This window comes from Acanthaster planci, linkage group LG02, assembly GCF_054643075.1.
Source record: "Acanthaster planci isolate LZ-2023a linkage group LG02, COTS_SCS, whole genome shotgun sequence".
In the NCBI taxonomy this organism is placed as follows: Eukaryota; Metazoa; Echinodermata; class Asteroidea; order Valvatida; family Acanthasteridae; genus Acanthaster; species Acanthaster planci.
This window is the reverse complement of record NC_141778.1, coordinates 12,349,823-12,371,098: the sequence shown is the minus strand read 5'-3', so window position 1 is coordinate 12,371,098 and position 21,276 is coordinate 12,349,823. Positions and strand designations below refer to the sequence as shown.

The 21,276-nt window shown below is 40.0% G+C and overlaps 2 protein-coding genes across 5 annotated transcripts; one reads left to right on the top strand and one right to left on the bottom strand.

Moving 5' to 3' along the window:
* Positions 1-3: 3 nt before the first annotated feature.
* On the bottom strand, positions 4-8,197 carry LOC147799903 (sphingomyelin phosphodiesterase-like; the record flags this gene model as incomplete). The annotated part of the gene is made up of 11 exons (XM_087148534.1): positions 7,932-8,197; positions 6,416-6,718; positions 5,529-5,693; positions 5,117-5,240; positions 4,444-4,547; positions 3,597-3,766; positions 2,097-2,216; positions 1,622-1,702; positions 1,101-1,271; positions 412-601; positions 4-66 (listed from the first exon to the last, which is right to left on the bottom strand). Coding segments are annotated over exons 1-11 (1,527 nt in total), but the record flags the coding sequence as incomplete, so codon positions are not given.
* Positions 8,198-12,370: 4,173 nt separating this feature from the next.
* LOC147799902 (uncharacterized) lies at positions 12,371-19,646 on the top strand. Of its 4 annotated transcripts, none has more exons than XR_015424558.1 (7): positions 12,371-13,827; positions 14,064-14,201; positions 14,537-14,590; positions 14,975-15,025; positions 16,393-16,657; positions 17,158-17,351; positions 18,003-19,646. XR_015424558.1 is itself a non-coding variant. In XM_087133778.1 (7 exons), exons 3-7 carry the CDS (start codon positions 14,114-14,116, stop codon positions 17,159-17,161), a joined length of 462 nt encoding a protein of 153 aa, XP_086989904.1. In that variant the 5' UTR covers positions 12,371-13,448; positions 13,712-13,827; positions 14,064-14,113; the 3' UTR covers positions 17,162-19,646. The 4 variants fall into 4 exon arrangements, 3 of the variants coding, with proteins under 3 accessions (XP_086989904.1, XP_086989903.1, XP_086989905.1); XM_087133778.1 differs by having other exon boundaries at positions 12,371-13,448; positions 13,712-13,827; positions 17,158-19,646; XM_087133777.1 differs by having other exon boundaries at positions 17,158-19,646.
* Positions 19,647-21,276: the final 1,630 nt, after the last annotated feature.

Genomic DNA, 21,276 nt, shown 5'->3' with positions numbered 1-21,276 from the left:
TTTAGGGTTATCAGTAAGGTTTGCATCGGTAAGATTCATCACATAAGTTGCGTGATCCAGTACAGCCTATTGGAAGTAATTAAGACACAAAACATGGGCCTTGAATCTTATGGGTTAGAATTCTATTTTCTCACTGAAGCGTAGCTGAATTTGTTCGGTTATTTCTGATCAAATTCTTGGATTTTTAAAAGCCTGAGACTGATGCTGAATGCTGAGACAGAGTCGTTCAACTTGAAACCTGAATCGTAGAAAATCTTATCGGGACTCTCTGAAAAACATCCCGAAATCATTTAAATTGCAACTATTTCCAGTTGTGAGAATTAACTCTGTTAGACTGGGATTTCTTATGAGGGTGACTTCACTCTATCTATTTCAAATGAATGTCAGGGCTGGGTTGAAGTCTCAACTTACCCACGAGCTGTTCTTATAGTTGCCATCGACTTCGTAGATTCTATAGTTTGGATTGACATTGGAGTAAGTGGTGACACTGCCCCCATTGTACAGAATACTGGTTGGACGTTTAGTTTTGGGTTCGTAAAAAATTTCAAAGCTGTCCTTGTGAGTGTGGCCAAAAAACTGCCCCCTGATGGTGCTTTCATACCTAAAAAAAGACAAATTCAGGAATTATCATTTGTAATGTATGATGATCAGGATTTGACATATGTCAGATCTGTCCCATGTGAAACCACCTATTGTGTAGGTTTTTAAGTAAGGTGACATTGGCAGGATATTTATACTCCCATCAATGTCCTTGTTCAACCAAACATCGATTAACGGTGAACTGGTTCAATGTCTCTTGACAGTGTGACAAAAAATATTGTGGAACTAAATAACGCAGAAGCAAACTTGATTTCTGGTTTACACTGAAACTTAACTTCTTTTAAGCCATGATGGTGGAGGAAAGTTATATTTGTGTTTCGGAGGACACTGCTTTCAGGAAAACACATGACAAGTAGATCTGAAACATACATGTAATGACGTCATTCTTTTTTTACATGTGCGCTTTCCAATGGGGACTTGATGGACTGCATCTCACCTCAGTGCCATAGTAAAACTTGCAAGTAAACAAAGCATGAAGTCATTATGTTAGGAGAACGTACCTGTTGACGATCTCATTGTAGTTCTTGCTCCATTGTACAAAGCAGTCACCACTACCTGGAGGGATGTGTCCTAAGATGTGGACATGATCCTGATTATCCTCTGCCTTCTGTAAGACTCCAATCAGCCACTCCAACTCCTCAGCTGGATCATCCTCATTCTCCAGTAGCCACCTGAAATTTCAAAAAAACTCATTTACTTTATTCCTTCATAGGTTTTGCTAAAAAAAATCCAGGTCAGATTTCTTGGCTCTGCTGAAGACAGACGTCTATACTTGTTATTCCCCTTTCTGCGTCAGTGCTACAATCCAGGTCAAATCTCGCTCGGCCCCCCTCTCAATGTCGTTTGTCACTGCATGATCCGTGCTCCAGCTGGCAACAACAACATTGATGGGGGGGGGAACTGTGGAGCTGGGGAGGGTATGCTTATTGTGACATGTCCAAACCATTATTGCTGTGACTGCAGTTTGAGATCTTTGCCAAGGGAAGCCTCAAAAGATTTGGAAGACACCTCCACCACTTACCAGTTTTGATTATTGCACATATTCATGTTCACTGAGACCAAAATGAGACCATCAAATAATCGCATACTGTAGTATCCTCCCCTAAGAAAACAAAAAACAGAAATTGAAACTACATTCAAACAATACCCTATCCGAAAGAGATGGCGATAAAAAAATAGTCCAGAGAACATGTTGGCTTTCTTCAGATTCTAGGAACCAAACTGGCACAGCTTGAAATTTTTACAAAACTGATTTCATTTTAATCATATCTTACTTTTAGTTGATTTTACTGATTCGAACTAATTTCAACTGTATTGAATCTGTTCCTTTAATGAAATTCCCAGCCGATGATCAATTATTGCAATCTAACTTCTGCATTTTCCTGTGAGCTTTTTAACTTATAATAAAAATCACACTCCCAGAAGTAAAATCAAATTTGTAAATCACACTCTCGTTGGTTCTCCATTCATGCCGCGGGCAGAGTTCCTGCACGTACTTGATCAATGTTGAGTTGGCATCCTTTGGTAGCCATTGGGCCTTTGTTATCCATGCATCAACCATAGCCTGATACAGCCATGTGATGGAGTTTTTGCCAGTTATGAAGGGAGGAGGAAAGCTGTCAAAGAATCAAAGGAATCCAAATGTGGTCATAAAAAATAAACAAGTGTCAGAGCTTGTATCTTTTGTTTGCACATATTCTGAAATGCAGACCTTGTCCCTGAAGTCAATATTTGCCTACGGAGCTCTCTGGATCAAAGTAGAATATAACAGAAGCCAGGGTTTTAACACAATAGGTGACCTTCCCACTTCTTTATAACCTCATCGCAAAGGCAAACAAAATCAACACATATCCTGATACCTTATCAAATACATATCATAAATCTTTTGAACTGAATAATTGTTCTCCGGGATATCAGTCAAGATACAGACATTTTGTATTCAACAACCATGTGAAATGAACACACCAGAAGGACCTGGGGAAAAATTCATATCTATTCCATGCAGTCTGAAAAAACATTTCCATCATCCGATTCTACAGTCTTCAAAACATCCTCCAAGTGTTTTTAAAAACTGTAATGCAGGACAAATCAGACCGGCGGTAACAATTTCTAATGAAGACGGTGACTGTGTGCTGGAAAACAATCCACGTGCAGTTTGAACCCAAAAGAGAATTGGATGTGGAGAGGGATAGCTTGTTCTAAAATTATTTGGACAAGGGCAAAACCAGACCTAAACTTTAAGGGAGGGGGGCAAACTTGTTTTTGTGGAGGCCCAAAATATATTTTTTCATGTAATCTCTATGTAACATAGAGGTGAGGCTATATTTTGGGGCTTTTTACACACTTTTGGAATGAAGACAAATGAAATAGACCAAAACAAATTACCTTTCTCATATTATTTAAAAAGAAAAAAATTTGGCCCCTTTTTTGGGGGGAGGAGGCCTTGTCCTCTGTTGGCACCCCTTCCTGGATCCACCCCTGGAGTGGGATGGGTGTTTGGAATGGGGACTGCAATATCATATGGACTAGGTTCTCTAATCTGCAGATAGACAAATCCATGTGACTTTTAAGATCATACAATATTCTTTACTTTGAACTCTTTATCAATTTAGTTCTTAAAATAGTGCTGGTATCAGTGAAGAGGAACTGTGTGACCACAGATGAAGTAGGCCAAGAGAAGTTCATGACACAATCCCACAAACTATTGATTTCATTAGAGAAACATGTCTTTCCATCAGAAGTTGAATGCATGAAAAATTATCCATCTGGACTTTCCTCAGTGTAATATTTATCACATAGGTTTAGCATATAAAATTTGGGCCCGACAACGCTGATGATAAAAATCAAGGAAAAACCAAGGTTTCAATAACTTCATGGTGCAGAAAAGACAGATGCCCAATCACCTGTCTGTCCAACCAAAGTCCCTCCAATCCACCTCTCTCGCTGCCTCCCAACTCCGCCTTTCTCACAGCATCTTTCTTTTATTCATCTTTTACCTGTTCACAGGTGCACTCTCATGGTTACCCACTGCCGGGTAGACAGGAATACCAGGCAGATACTTCTGTAAGACAGTTGTTGTTTGATAAACAATGCTGGTTTGGTCGTAGCGTGTCTGGTTCCACACGTCGTGGGCTGGTAGATCACCAGTGAGGTAGACAAAATCAATCTGTGGAGAGGATTTACAACGGACTTCCTTGACTTGTAAGAGAATCTGGATTGTGGACGAAATCCAAAATCAGGGGCCAATTTCATAGAGCTGCTAAGCACAAAATTTGCTTAAGCATGAAAAAACCTTGCTTGACAAATCAGGTTACCGGCCAAAACTCCATGTGATTTGGGAATGGTATTCACCTGTCTCTTGGTTAGCATGACAATCACACAGATTTTGAGCTGGTAACCTTTTGTAAGCAAGGTTTTTTTGCGCTTAAGCAAATTTTGTGCTTAAGCAGCTTGGCCCCAGGTCTGAAACATTTGGATAGGGTCAGATAGAGCTTCAGAACCTTTCATTGTTTCTTACAGAAGGTGGATGTCTCAACTTGATTGACAATGATCACAGAACATGCCACAGGATTTGTTCAAACACAGCCTTTCAGGGGGATTCCACACATGGCTCCTATGAACATCAGTAATCATAGGGTCAGAAATGCTCCAAATGGGGACCTTCACAAACTAGTGCCAGTAATTCATTTCATTTGAATTATGCTATACATTGTGACGCAATCCTACATGGTCATCTACATTTCAGATATACAAAACTGGAAGCTTTGCAGCAACTAAAATCAAATGGGGGATTCCCCCAGGGGAAGACGAAGGGAATTCAATTTTTGTTTCATGTTCATGTACCTTGTGTTCTTTAGCAACATTTTGGAGCAAGTTTTCAAAGACCCTTGTTGGTGTATCACAACCTCTGTAGTCACCCCATTTTCCTGCAGCTGGCTTGCCCTTGGCTAAAAAGTAATAGAAAAAAGGCACTTTCAAAACTGCACCAATCTTAACCTATTCCATTCTAAAGATTACTTGCACCAACGCAAAGGGCAAAACTTGGCACTTTACATTATTCTTGATTAGTACTGGAAGGAACCAGGTCTCATGTTATCTCACAAAAGTGCCCACTTTTCACTTTCAATGCGAGTGTAAACGTTTTCTCATTTGTAGATGTATGTATCAGTGATTTATGGAATTGAAAAAACTTTTTTTCAAAATATGCAGCATGTGCTAAACAACCAACTGGCTAGTTTATAATCAAGATGTATTTTTTTTAAATGTACGTTGGGTAAGGGCAAACCCATTATATATAATTAATGGCTATTTTATACTTTGACAAAAGACTCTTTTGTGAAACAGATCACGAAATCAAATTGTATAAAAACCAGTTCTGAATGAAGAGATGACACTTGATAAGAATTCTTAAGTACTGAAAAAAACAAAAATACCACAAATAATCAAAAACGAGATAAACCTGCACCTCAAGATTTGGGCGGTCAATACAATGATGGGCGGTTCCTTATGTGTGTACCTGGTTTCCCGTCATTGGAACGACAGCAGAGTGGTTCCCCACATTCTACCTCAGCGCCTTCCTGGTACATCCTGTCCCAATGCAGGTCGCTCAGGTGCAGAATTGTCAATTTTGGAGCACCTGCCTAAAAGTAATAATTAACGGGTGAGAAAAACCAGTCAGTGTGTGCTGCTCACCACCCATCATATGTGCAGAATTTCAACAGGATGCAGAAGAAATTTAGAATTTGGTCCAGATACCTCAAGATACAATTATAAATGTTGCACACATTGAGCAAATCTGTCCAATAGCTGTCAAGACACATCTCAGCTGGATCATTTCGGGTCATTAAAATGAAATCTTTCTTGGACATGGTGGGCAAGGATTTTCTCAGTTGAAGGTGGGTTGGACCCATTCCATTAGTGCCTCTTACCTTTGGCGGAGATGGAATTGAAACGGGAGGCTTGGGCGTTTTGGGAAATGTGACATTCCAGGGTGTGTCCGGGTCATAGGGTTTTGCACAAGATGCACCAAGAATGGATCCACAGATGTCGTCAGGTGAAGCATAGTGGCCAATTAAAACTCCAAATAATTCATCCTGCCAAGTTAGTAATGAGAAATATATCACATGGTCGGCAATCAGGATGGCGTTTCAGTTTCTGCTCTCCTAAAATGTCTTGTAAATCTGTCCAGATGTATGTTTCCTGTCCCTTTGTGACTGTGAATTCTTAAGATTACTCATTTTCATTTCAAATGTTTCCTCAATCCAACATCCAAAATTAATGTTTCCTTTATTTCTCAATTAGTATTTGCTCCTCTGTGAGGTAAGCTCCAAATCACATCACAGTGATCAAAATTTACACAAAGTATGCCGGCGAAATGGGCCCAATTTCACAGAGCTGCCTCAAAGTCGTAATGTCACAGAAATCTTTGCACTACTTAAGTACTATTTTACAGAGGTGCTTGGCCTGGTTGTGCTCATGGCTGTACTTATGGTTGTGTGCACATTAAGATTTCCATCATTTTGTCACTATGTCAAGCAAATTTGTCCACCACCTTGGTAAGCGTACCTTTTGCCATGCTTACTGTTTACGATCTTCATGAAATACACAGAGCCTCTGTAAACGTTAAATCATGTGCTTAGCAGTGCCGTGAAATTGGGCCATTATTTAAAACAGGTTTTTGAACAGAAAAATTGAATACACATATTTTTTAATCCAAATAACTTAATTGCTAAGCCTGTGTCAGCTTTGTATTTCATGACCAAGTGTATTATCACAAAGCAGGGTTGTCTTTGTTTCTTTTCATCTTTGTATTTACCTTGAATTCTCTTGCGATATATTCACAAACTCGTGGTGTTTCAACTTTACCCAGTTTACAAAATTCCACCAAGACGTCCAATATGTCGTCTTCCGTACTGTTTTGGGCCAGCAGTCGATCAACGATATCCATGATCACTTTACAGGACTCGCACTCTAGCCCACCAATAAAGGGCAACTGGAGACTTTGGAACCGGTATGAACCGGTATGATCATGATGGAGCTGGACTGGTCTCGCTGATGCCTGCTGGCTTAGGATCAGGCATAATGTAATGATCAAGGCAGATTGGTGCATTCTGAAACTCTGCAGATATAGAAGCAATGTAACAGCTCATTAGGCTTGGAAAAGACTTGACCTACTACTCATGATGTCAGGATATTTATTATTTCCTGCTGCCAAGAATGGGGCATTTCAAACTCCACTTTGCGGCCAAACTAGTTACATTTGCATCAGAGAACAACTTCCACAGCTTCAACAAAACCAAAGCCCTTTTCCTACCTGATCATTAATTGCAGTCCCTTCTGCAGCCACTACTAGGAAGTTGACTTAGTCATGTTAATATCTGATCCAAACAACACCTGAGCAACTGACATGATTGGCACATCACACATATTGATCATTGCTACACGTATGTCCTTGGTTCCTTGTTCTTTCTCCATTCTCCCACCCTGACTCACCCGTGTGACAGGGTATCAAAGAAATTATTGGAAAGGATGTTGCATCCTGCCCCCAGCTTTTTCATCAGTTATGATCTCAATGAAGCTTATTCATTGCTAAAATGTTGAAATGACAAGAATTTGGACTGAAATATATTTCACATTTTCTTAGAAAATACTTCAAAAATGCAAAATACTCTGGACGGACTCTGTGCACAAATTGTACAGTTTGAGGCACACAAAATGCACACGTTAACGCTATCCGTGCAGATTAGAAATACAATCTAATAAAATTGAACGAGTAAAATTTGAAATGTGAACACTCTCAATGATTGCACTGAACAACACCATGTGCACATTTAAACCCTGTGAGATTAGTCCGAGAAATTCTACGTATTTTCTTAGTAAATTCCTTCAATCTTTTCCCTGCTAAAGTTGACTCTTGACATGCTTTACTGAGGATATGTTATCACTTTCTGATGGCTGACGTGAGGAAAGAGATACATGTAATATGTAGGATTCCACTTGACACCCCTTGCACAAATCCTATAAGACTGGTAGGGAAAATTCTAAGTGTTGGAAAGAGTTCCATGATGAACAGACGACACGACACCCAGTACAAAAACCCTATGGGACTGGTCTGAAAAATTCTGTGTGTTTTCTAAGTAAATGACATGTTTTTGCCCTCCTTAATTGAACTTTTCAGGAAATGTTTTTGCTTTCTGATGGCTACATGTATTAAGTCACTGTAGGAATAATTACTGGCATCAGTCTGGACATGATGGAACTCTTCCCGAGTTGTACCTACAATTGCCGCATTTACACTTGATTTTCAGTCAGTCATATGTCAGTGCACCTACCACATTAAGATGAAACAGAGCGGAATAAGAAGACATGAAACACCACTAGAATAGCACTAGCAGGCAAGCCACATGACACAGCACACGTCAAACTTGAAAGCACATCGATCCGAACTAAAGAGTGCAATGCTGACGTTGACAGTGATGATTATGATCACAAGTTACAAAACAGATTTCAATGTCCGTTTATCACACAATTTGTCAACACGAACGAACACTAGAAAAAAACACAGCGTGATATACAGTTGGGGGGGTCGCAGTCCCAACCAAGGTGTCAACAAGACTGCCAGAATGCGGAGTCACATGATTGAGTAGATCACGTGACTTCCCCACTCGCATTCGTCCATCGCTAGTCGCCGGAAAATCGGTGTTGCAGCCTATTTTGTTCACCAATGTAAGTATCCGACTAGGCTAAAAGACGATTGTTGGGTACTGCAGACGCGTCGGCTTTATGGCCCTATAGTAGCGTCCCCACCGGATTATTTTTTGCCGATCCGTTGTAGCAAACTCGGTGAGGACACGCCTTCATCATAATGGGACGGCGTGGTAATGGCGATCACACGGAGTGAGGCCATCGTCCTTTTGGGCCGGGTGAACTCTAAAAGTGGGGGCCGGGTCGGCACATCTTAAGAGAGACACAACTAGGTGCTAAAATAAAGTGAGTGTTTGAACGAAAAAGTGAATAAGTAAATAGATAAAATGGCAAGCCCCATAATTTCTCTCTCTCTCTGTTTGTCGAAGTGCGGAGGAGTAAAATCCGCCGCCGTGGGGCAGTCGAAATGCAATTCCATTGCAGTTTTACTTCAAGCATGGAGGAAGGAACACATGCTTCAAGCAGCAAGCTAAACAGTAAGCAGGAAAAGTTGGCAGGATCATGATACTTGAATTCAGAACCTTGGAGTTTGTTTCCAAATGACAAGTAAGTTCACCAGCTATGTCTTTCCCATTTCCCCCTGGCAGCAAGTCTTTAATCCTGTCTTCTTCTTTTTTTCGTTTGCAGTACATGTATTGCCGGTTCGCGCACGTTCAATGTTGATTTTTATTTTTCGTGAATTTCGAGTCCTTGCTTCTTGTTGAGTATTTTGTCCTCGGAGAAAACAAGTAAATCAGTCACTTGTGTTTCGTTTCTGTTTTTGTTGGGTTGTTTTTTTGCTTGTTTTGGGAAGGAGCTTTTGTTTTGATCAAAAGCAAACGCGAGAGTTCAACACAAAAACCATGCCACAGAGTACCGAACATAGAGATGATATAAACTGGACAGCCAAAAAACTTGCCACTTCTTTCAAAGGCCACACATAAAAATTCACTCCATAGAAATAAACAATTTTTGTACACAGGTATGTTGCAATACCCCTTATGGCATCCCTATACAGAAACCACTCCTGCACATCATTTTGACAAAACAGGTGTTCACGTTGTCATTGGTTGTTTAAACTGTTGTCCATTCATGGGTCATTTTTGCTTGGTGGAGAGTGCTTTTGTATGGAATTCCATATCTGCCGTCGCCCGTCGTCTGTCGTCCGTCGCCTTTTGCTTTTTGTCGTGTCCCAATTCTGCCATTTACCAGTTCCAAACATGCCATTTTCCGTTGCCCGTCGTGCGTCTTGCGTCGTCCGTCGTGCGTCACCCGTCGTTCATCAAATGTTGCATAGGGCCTGCAAAAGCTGGGGTTTAACATATGACAGATATGGAATTCCATACAATGTGCTTTCAGACAAGTTGCATGTTTGTCACAATGTGCTTTTGAACAAGTTGCATGTTTGTCACAATGTGCTTTTGAACAAGTTGCATGTTTGTCGCGAACCTATGGATGCATTTAATACTTGTATAGGCCTACTTCAGTTTTCAATATTCACGGCGTTTCGTAAACTGGCCTGTAATGAATTTGCTCGCCACCCATTCTAGTAAATAGTTATTACCTCCACTCACTTACTTAACTAAAACTGTGAAAAAAGTATATATTTTGGGGCGCATTTAAAAGAGTTCATTTTGCACTTCGAAAAAAAAAATCGGAAAATCGGGCCAAAATAAAATTTCATTGGAACTTTGTAGCGGATATATGAAATCTACATTTATGAATCAAAATATTTGGAATTTGATTCAATTTCACTTTTCTTGAGATTGGGGTAAAACATTGCTCCTTACACAATCATTAGAAGAGAAAATTCGAAGAGCCCAACGTTAGGGTTCGCGTAGCTTTGGGGGTTCGGCATCTCCAAGTATAACATGAAGCATGCAGCGCCCGAACGAGTGTGGTCATTAAACCGAAACTTTCTGAAGTCCTCGAAACTACAAATTTTGGCGGGCTGGATTAGTGTCTATGCTGGGTGAGCCATGCGGCAGTTCTCCTTTCTTTTTAACAGTTTATAAAATGAACAGTGATTAAACAAACAAGATGGATAACACAACTGTAAAAGACAAAAACGAACAGACGCGCCACACGATTTGTGAGGTGCGAACGGCACTTTACGGTACATTTTACAAGTCTATTTATTCTCTCTGGAGTGGTTTCTTTCATATCCAGCACGTGAGAGGAGCCAATTTAAGGGTGCAAACCACTAATTCAAGTGAGAATTTCTGACCAGCTCATTAGCATTAAAAGTGCCCCCCACAGTATCTTTTGAAAAAGGAGATTGTTTGGCCCCCAAAATGGTGAGATTGTGTAAATCGTTGCCGGGATCAACTTTCTGGGACTTTGAGCTTTCATATGGGAGCAGAAGGGCTAAAGACAAAGGTTGAAAAATGGTCCTAAGTGCCCGAGAAAGTTGAGGGTTGGCACTTGAAAAATGGCTGTAATCAGACTTCCGAAAAATCACTTTTTGGGAGGTGATTTTGTTTTGTGGGAATAATTAAACATATAATTGTTAACCCACAAAAAAATTGAAAAGAAATTGAAAGATAAGTGACCAGACAAGAATTTCATTTGTGTTTCAGAAATCTCAGGGATGTTGGCGTGCATGCTATTGGGCCCTGAATGGTGCTGATTTTACACTGTTTTTAATGGGGCTGCAGTGTGGGGGTGGTTTAAACCGAAATGGCGTCACATTTACGAACCGGATTGCGCTCTCTCCAGCTCGAGACTTCATTTCACCAATCGACGGCTCGTTGTACATGTACCGTCTTGGGAATCTCCTACAACCGAGGCGCGGCCTTTGTATGCAAAATAGCAGTTTAATATGAATATTCACAATGACCCTAGGATGCGAAATAGGAAACAAAACAGACCATGGGAGCGTTGGACCGCGGCCGGCGCTATTATCATCGATCGTGACAGTTAAGAACCAGTACATTCAAAGTCGTTAGCGCTTGAACATGTACTGTACATTATGTCGCATGATAGGTCATGTGATGCAGGTCATTGATCCATATTCATCACATACAGATTCAACTGGAATTTCCCGGGCCGCTGATTGGTTGCTCCGGAAATCCGAAGGAAAACTGAAGAAAAAGTTAAACAGTTTGCAGGAGATTCCCAAGACTAGTGAGAACGAGACGTCCGTTGGTGAAATTAAGACACGAGAGGGCGCAATGGAAATAAATCGCATATTATTTTATGCTCGATCGTACGGTGTCTGATCTCCGCCAAGAATACACTTTTTTATTTTAAGGCGTTATATCGCCCCAATACGGCGTTATAACGCCCTAATTTAAGATGTAATAACGCCCAAATTTAGGGCGTAAACACGCCCTAATTTCAGGCGTTATAACGCCCTATTAATTACGGCGCAATAACGCCCTACGGCCGTTTAACAATAGGACACCTCCAAGAGTTTGCAACGCGTTGGCCAATCACAACGTTCGAAATTTGTCGACCCTTTTCAAACGCGCATTGGGTCGACGACCTTCGCGCATTGTGATTGGCCAATACGTGGCAAACTCTTGGTGGCGCACTATTGTGAAACGGCCGTATTGAGGCGTTATAACGCCGCTATATGGCGCCATTACGCCGTAAAAGGGCGTTTATTACACCTGAAATTAGGGCGTTATTACACCATAAATAAAGACGTTGTTACGCCTTAAATTAGGGTTTTATAACGCCGTAAAATGAAAAAGTGTATTCCTGGCGGAGATCAGCCAGCGCACGATCGAGTCCGCTATCGAGTGCCGCCTTGGCCCAAGACTACCGCGCCCAGAGCGCTGTGCCGCTTGCACGCGTTGTACGTAAGTACAGTCCCCATGGCCCATAGACTGTGCATGCATTTAGTTGTGTACTCGTGCATGCGCAATAGTCACATATGGTCGTCTGCCTGAAAAATTATTCGAGCAGACGACGCGTAGCCTTGGTGACCCATATCAGGGATTTGCACCTGCATTTCCCTTGAAGACCTTATGTGTGAATAAATTGCCAAGAATCTTTTGAATGGTGATATTTAATAGCTTCTAGTTAAAAAGCTCTCCAGAAAATAATCAAAGAAGTGGAAAATGTCAACTTTACGACAAAGGATAATTACATGTATAAAAATATTATAGTTTTTTACCTAACTTATAAATTTATATCTCATTTTCACAATTTTACTGGGTTTACCTTCAAATAACTTTGATGCCACATGAAAGACCAGTAACTTTTATGAACAAAAAAGTTTATTACTTCTAGGCAGAAACCCTTTTTTGAAATTCACTTCGTTTTTCATTGGGACCCATTTTCGTCATCTTTTCAAGACCAAGAGCCATTTGTCTGAAATTGCGGTCGTTTTTCATGCAGATCTCATTTATATGGTTTTCTTCTTGCATGATACTTTCTCCTGTTCACAACAATAGTAGAGAAATGTCAGGGAAAACTCGGCAAAACTAAAAAAATCCCGTCTGAAATGTTGGCTTCACTTCCAACTTTTGACTCTGCTACTTTGGAGGTACGTAAGAAAGACGGGTAAAATTTTAAAAAACTTGGCAGAAAATGGATTTTTATTGTGAGCAAGTTAGCAAAAGGGACTTTGAGTGTACTAATCACTATGGAAATGAGGGGGGCAAACAACTATATCTGAGCTTGATGTTGATCGACTACTTTTGGGGTCCACCTGTCCGCGTCAAGAGCCATTTAACTGTCTTCTGGGTGTAGTGGGATTCAGTACGCATGCCCACAAACTAACGCACGCGGTACCGGTATCACGGGAAATGTTTGTCATGCCCACGTGCAGTCCATACTGTTCTCACGTATGTCCCCGGCGGTAATACAGTTCGTGCGCATCGAAAAATGTCTACTCCGCTCCAGCTATTTTCTACGGTGCTCTGGAAGTGCCATCCGACTCGCTGAGATCCTGAGTCATTTTTTCTCGGGATGAAGACATCATACAGGAGGGATGTCGACATCCTGAGATAATTTATCACGTGATGACAGCATCGTGAAAGTTGGCTGACGACATCCTGAGATAATTTATCACGGGATGACGACATCGTAAAAGTTACGTCCTTCCGAGATAATTATCACGCAATGACGACATCCAGCGAGTGTCCATCGTTGCGGTCTGAGCACCAGTAGCGTGGTCTGGTGTTTTACCATCCTGCGTGTTTCTTGAGTTCTTGGTATGTAGGTCGATCTCATTTACTCACTTTTTAGAATTTTTCTGTTAAACGGGTGTGATGCGATTCCCATATTTTGTTTTGAAGGGACTACAGAGTGATCTATGTGATACAAAATGTTAGTAATTTCGTGCGTTGGGACATGGGGTACGTGGCTGTGGTAGTAAAGCATTGTTCGTGGCTGAGGTGTGTACTACATTCACCTACTGCCCGAACTTTCTATAATGGACAAACGTTTCTCTCTCTCTCTCTTTATTTTTTTTTAGAGTAATCATGCCTAACTCTACAGACTCAATGGTTCCTGAATCTGTGGACCATACACTCGTATTGGGGAAATAAAACAAGAGGGGCAAGGAGTGACATTAGCGAACATGTCAAGAAGGTAACTCACCTTGGTTCCCTAGATCATTTACTAAACGCTAAGACTGAGAGTGCCTTTTCTTTTTCTCTTTTGTATCATTTTCAAAATACATATAGTGGACTCGGTGAGCTTGCATGCCATATAGTGAAAAAAAATATGATCATGGATTTCACTGTTCGCTTTATCCCACTGTGCAGGTTACTTTTTTGGTGCGTCTGGCTGTTTAATCCCATTGTCGGTAATTGGTTTCTTAATAGCTATTCTGTGATGTGCCGTCAGGCGTGTACTCAGTCCTTGATTTTCAAGTATGAAGACTTGGAGTGGAATGAGTGGTTTGAAATTCAACAACATTTGGGGAACATTTGCAGTAGATGCAAAAACGAAGATTCGAATCGGTACGTTTTTTGCGGATCAGTTTAGTTATCGTGTGGTTGAACAGAAGATGCACTCACTTAAAAAAATGCCATTTACTGACAGTTTGCTCAGTGCCATTTTATTTTGCATTATGTGTACAAATACACAGCCTTAGTTTTGAATAATTCTCTCTGTCGTACCTAACCCTATTCACACACTGTTGAACCAGAAGTGGGGCTGGGTGCCCTGTAAAGGAGCGTGATAAAGCAAAGAAAGAATACATGTACATGTGTCTACTCTGGGGTTTTCTCTTGCCTCACTGATATGCTGTTTTGTGAAATTAAATAATAAATTACGACATCTTCTTTCACCTCAGAGACAACTGAGCAAGCCACCCCTGCCAAAATGCCCTTGACCACAGTGGGTGCAGGTATGTTTTAGTTTAGGGTTATAATCTCTGTTTAGGCCTATCTGAGTGTGTTTGGAGAAGAGGTGCATGTATGTTAATGTATTGGCCAGTACCATGAGCTTGTTTCAGACAGGGACATGATTAAGGCATGGCCCCGACTGAATCCGATCAGATTCAGTTTAAAAAACTCAATACCTGAGACAGTTAACAATGTCATGCTGTATTCTTAATGTCACTGAACTCATTTCTCCGAAATAATTCGTGATTGATTAGATCATGGGCCTAGTTTGTGTCACTGAAATGTGTAGACATGTTCTCTAGTGTATTCTTAATATCAATATGAAGTATATTTAATTGTACCAATAATGTAATGAATATGTTCTAATTTGCACATTAAACCTGAAGGTAAAAAGGATGCACAACCAGATAGTACAACGTGCAGTGACAGTGATTATGGTAAGTAGACACTCTCCAGATGCAAGAGTTTGTGAGACTAGCGTCAAGGTACCATGTAAGACAAGCCTGTAGCAATGATAAGCCTGGAGAGACCACCTTCTAGTTTGTTACCTGACCTGACAAACAATCACTAAATATAGACATATAAGAAGAATATAGACAACACAGTTACTTACCCTAAGCTGTTTTCAGTTTACACTTGCCATACTCTATGCTGCGCATTTATTTACTTTTGTATGATATGATGCAATGTACAGCATAATGCCAGAAATTCTCAAGCACACTTTAATTAACCCAAGTTTGGGAGAAAAGACGACTAAGAACGCAGAGTTCTGATACACTCAGCTTCTTGAGTAACTGAATTTATCAAAATAGTCTCTGCTGTTTCATAAATTGTGGGGAAAGTATTCAATCATCCCATGCAGGTCTAGGCCCACCCAAACGAACATCATTCAGAAAAATTGTCCAACAAATCCGTGGCCAAAAAATGAAGGTTGGAGTAGCCTGTCTTCTTAATATTTTTGCTTGTGCTCTAAATAGTTTATGAAATAGGAAATCTGCATTTCCGTTTTAGTTTAACATACCATGGAAACTGTTTTCATACAAGGAGTATAATGGAAGACATCAAAAAGAGCAGAAGGTATGTATATGAGATATATATATGTAGCTGCTGCTCTGTAGATTTTGTAGAAGTTATTTGTGATCACCACAACACCCACGTCCTGCCATGTCACACATTTACAAATTTACTGCATGGAAACCTTCACACAATGAATTTCTCGTAATACCTCATCATTCTAAGGCTTCCAGCAGTGGCACTGATGATCAGTGGGTAATTATCCTAATTATTAAAGGACATTGGATTAATGTAATGCAAATTGTACGTCATGTCTACTTGCATACATAATTTGAATGTTTATATGCAATTGCAGCCACATATGGGACGAGAAAAACGGAGCATGTATGTGTGTAGTTTACATTCTCGTCTACGCAATATTGACAGTGTAATTTTCATGGAGCCTGGGAACAGGACTATGTGCCCACTAGTGTATGTAGTCTACATACTCGGAACCAGACTAACAATTACCAGCGATGCACAGCGAAACATTTCTCATGTTATATATTTATATGTATTGTATATTTATATGTTGTGCAGGTAATTCTTGTGACACCTGTGTGTGACATGAAAATACAAGAAACTCAACTCATAAATGTCTGTGGTGACAAGTTTTGTAATCTTGTCTCACTATAGATACCTTATTAATCTTACCTTACCTTGTCTGAATATGTACTGAACAGGCGGTTTCAGACCTTTACTGGTCCGAAAGATCAGTCATAGAAGGATATTTAATTTTAATCTATTGCAGATATGCCTGTGCCCGCAAAAAGAAAGATGCCCCAACAGAAGCAAAGTGTACGCATTCAGGTTGGATGGCTGCACTACAATGACAAAACCAAAGACTTTGCCAGAGTCCGGTCACAGAGTGGTGGAGGTGTGAGATTTGGAACACTGGAGAGAGACATTACGTACAGCAACCTGCAGAACAAGATTATTCCACTGCTTTTTCCTAACGGGAAGTCTAGCCAAGGACCGAAGGATAATATGAAAATAGAGCTCGCAAACTTCCAAGGGTACTGTATATCAGAGGAGGAGTTTTTCTGTAGACAGATTAATCGAAGAGAAGGGGTTGAAAACAAGGATTTACCTGAAAACAAAGAAATCAGAAGATTGTATAAATTTACAACATTAACCTGAACTTATTTTTTGCCCTTTTATTTATTTTGGTTAATTAAGTCTGAACAGTATGTTGGAATGTACACTCTTAACACCTGCAATCAAGCGTTCAGAGTAATTGATACAATTTGGGGAGTATTCAGTCACGTGACTCAAGTACCTTGAGTCTGAACAACCATATAGAAAGAGAAGTAGCTTACGGAAGTTATAAATACAATAAATAAATACTGCATCAGCACGAAAACAACCAAGGCAAAATACTTTTAAACACAGCTATTTTTGCAATAAGAAGTGATTAAAAATGACTTGCATTACTACTCCCATCATGACAGCATAAAAGTTGAGAAGAGAGATGAATTTAGAATGAAAACATGCATTCAATTTTTGTGTGTATTAGGTGATTTCTTCTTCGTCGCCCTCAAGCCAAGCAGACATTCCCCAGCCTGGCATTTCTGTTTCTAGTGAAGTCTCCGGACCTGACTCAGTGGCTGCTGTGGTCATCATTGATGACAGCCCTGCTGCAGAAGAAACCGTAGGGCAGGATGACAGCCTTCCCTTTACATTCGAGGAGGCAGACACACCCACGGGAATGTAATATCAGCAGTGACAATATTCACTACAAGGAATATTCAGTTTAGACCAGGATTTTTGTACAAATCTTTCAGTGACAGACTATCATTACTTGTTGCAGTTAGGATAGCTATGGTGATATCCCTCCAGAGACCAAACCGAACAGGTATCTCAGCCATACTCCTACGGATGCATACATGTACATACACATAGTATCCTATTTTGTTCACTGAATTTCCCATTTTGTGCTCCTTTGAGTTTATGAAATAGGTTCAGGCCCAAAGGATCTGATGTTTGAGGGTATATATTACTCTGGTCTGAAAATATGAGCGAAGACATCCTTGTTGCAGGACCGTTGTCATGACCTTAATTAACGTGACAAGTATCTTTTCTTTTTACTAAATTTGAAATGTTTTGCACCGTTTCCTAAACACAACCTATTTACTGACACTGACCTTTCGTTACCTGTATACCGTGGACATAAAGTTACTAGGCGGGAGTTTTGTGTCCAAGGGGAGTTCTTATAATCTTCTTGCGTTCTCTGTTTTCTTCTTAACAACTTCTGATGCTGCACAGTACAGAATCAGAAAATTAAAGAAAGGGTTTTGTAGCTAGCTATGCCACAGTGCCAATAATTGTCAGTGAAATATTTTTACTCGTGCACATTTCCAGGTTCTGTTCAGGAAGATAGGAGGTGCAAGCAATACAAGTCAGCCACAGCAAGTTGAGGCTGATGCTTCTTGGCCGCCCATCAGCAGTGCACCTCCTAATCCATATTCACCCAGTGCAAAGTGTGCCATCTGCTGTGACAGGGACAAGCAGTCTTTTTTATTCCTTGTGTACAGTCTGTGCAAGTAGGCCTACCGTGGAGATGAACGGTGGTCCATGCCAATTTTGCATGTTACAATCACAAAAATCCGGAATATTGTTTAAACACAACTGATACACAACTTGCAGCACAGCTCAGTATGTAACATAAAGATCTAAGAATTTGAATTCTTTACTTTTTATGACAAATATTCAGTTATGACCCGTAAGTCCCTGACAGATGTTTGAATGTCTATGGTTTGGAGTTGGTTCAAATTTATTTTGAAATGTTTGAATCATCTTCTGTAATCACTGATCACTAATCTTCTCAATGCACAATCGGTGTTTGTGTTTCATCTGTAGTATTAGCAAATTGGGTATCTTGGTATATAGAACTAGGAGGAAACTACCTCAGTGAATCGCTACCACCTTGCTTATATTCAAATCACTACCAACGTCATTATTATTAAAAACACTAAGGATGCACTACACCAAATACGCGCCCATAGAAAACAGTGCTAAATCGGACCGAAACAGCGCCGCCTGTTGACTCTCGTGAAGAGGTTGGCCTCCAATTTTTCACTGGAAATTCAAGATTTCCAGAAGATCACTTTTTGTTTCAATTTCATGGGGATTAGCTACGAAAAAATTTTTATTCGCCTTTGAACGAAGATACCCCCAAAATAGTAATAAAACTAGGCGCCCATTTCTGAATGTAACCGTCCGCCTCTATCCAAAATAGGTCCGCAATTCGGGCTTTTTGTGAAAGAAATGCCCTAAACTGGAGACTTTAAGTCCTAAATTCGAGATGTACAGGAATATTTCTATGATGCCTCCTAATTATGGCCTGTCTTATTGTAAAAACTCCGTGGGATCACAAAACATTAATGAGCTCGCGCGCAGAAATACAACCATTTGGTGGAATGCACCCCTAAAATTTCCTCATTGTTCCATGCCTTTAACATACAAAATTGGTAAAAATTCATGATTATTTTGTTAAACTTTTTCTTCTTGGTTTTTAATACATGTATACTTTCTACATTATTCTAATGTAAATGCTTGTATAAAGGTTGCACTTTGGCAATTGTGTCTTCATGTTTTTTAGCATTTCTCACAGTGTATTTTATCAAAACGTTCTTGTTAACTTGTTAAATGTGTTAGATTCAACACTGACACTTAGGCATGGGAAAACCAGTGTCATTTGCTGATTTTTAAAGGAACACAGACGATTTAAAACTAGCAATTATCATGTTTTGTTTTAAAATTGAAAATGATTTTAGGAAGAGCTAAATTATCTTCCTGTCGCATCATTCATTATGATTAACTATGATGAGCACCAATTTTAACCAATGATTTCACAATGTATTTGTGACATTTCCTCCAACTTTGGTATTATTGTACAATTGAAACCACTCCTATCATTTCTTGTCTGAGATTGTTAAATTTCCTAAAACACCACCGATGCTGTATGCAAATATAATAACACGTTTCGTTTTAAATATAAAGCAACATCAGTTTCTGTAATTTCATTTTTCCCCTTGGCCAGCGTGCACAAACAGACGATGGGTCAAACCACCAGAGAAATAGGCATGTTTTCATTAAAACTCCTTACGCATGGAAAGATTTTTTCGCAACTTTTAAGATTGCCATATCTGATTAATAAAGGGGGAGGCAAGCACCTGGACATCAAACGCAGTAATAGCTAGCTTATTTTAACAGTGCGGGGGGCGGCAAAAATGCAAATGGAGAACTGGGATGACTGTGTGTTTCATATCCACTCGGGTCATGCCTGTCTAAGGGCAGGTCAGCCATCACTTTCAAATGTAGTACTGGCCGGGGAAGATATTTTCAGAAACTGCATTTAAAGTTTAATCGGGGGAGGGGTGTCTACTTATTATTTTATGGGGATAACAGGCACTTGACGATTTTCAAAGATCAGGCAACTTGAGAACATTTGCTTGGGTCGGGAACTTGAGGGTTGTCATCAGAGGTGAACAGGACCTATTTCTGTGAATTTTGGACGAAAATGCATGGGTCCTAATAATGTTCTACATGTATTTTGTAGGAATGCAAGGATCATTTTTACAATGGCAGTTGGCTTCAGGAGTCATTTTCATCTAGCCCCAAACTGGTGAACAGAAAACCAAAGAAAATGTAATAAACTTAATATGATGGGTTTCTCAAAGACGTTATACGGAGTAACACTTTGGATAGTGGTGTATTTTGCTGAGGTCTTTGGTGGCATGGATATTTGATCTGCAACCTGAAACCCACGTTCACTACATGTATTACGACAGAATAATGTGCCAAAAATAGAACAATCTTAGACGTATTTCAACCAATGCCCAGGCACTGCACACAAATATAATACCCAGAAACTTAGTCTTCCTCATTTTACTAATCCTGTATTTACCATGGCTCGAGTTGATGAGATTGTTTCTCATATTTCATAATGTTACCCCAACTTGCTCGAATCAGTAATACACTAAAACAAATCAGATTAGGACATTTGAATGCATTAAACAAAATGATATAAAGTTTCGTTACATTTTCAATCCAGAAATGGTGTATGTGTCCAAGATTAATGCCTATCCAAGTGTCAGCCATACTACACAATTCCCTGTCTTTCAAATGTAACGGTAAATTACAGGACTAGATGCATTGTAATTTGGGGGCAGGGTTTGAACCTGCGACATTCGGGTGGCTGCCCTTGAAGAGAAATTCTGACGTTGTAGGTGCATGAATGTACTCCGTTCCTGTCAATTTATGTACATGTAACTCTACATTACCGATTTTTCCTGAGAACTCCAAATTTAGAATTCATTCAAGTTGACATTTTGTCCGTAGAAGTATATCTTGCCTTTAAAAATATTACTTAAATTGGGGGGGCGGGGCGATTTTGCAGTACATCCTATTCCACCTAATTCGTTTGAAACTGAACAAAGAGGACTCACACAGCCGTTTAGGAAACCATATATGCTGGAAATGTGCACAATGGAACTGATGCCTGGAACTAAAAATGACCCACCTTGTACATTTCAATTGCTTATTTCATACAGTACTACTTTGCTGGGAAAAGCATTTACAGATAACTCGAAACACCGGATGTATTACAATGGTGAAAACGTTCACATACTGG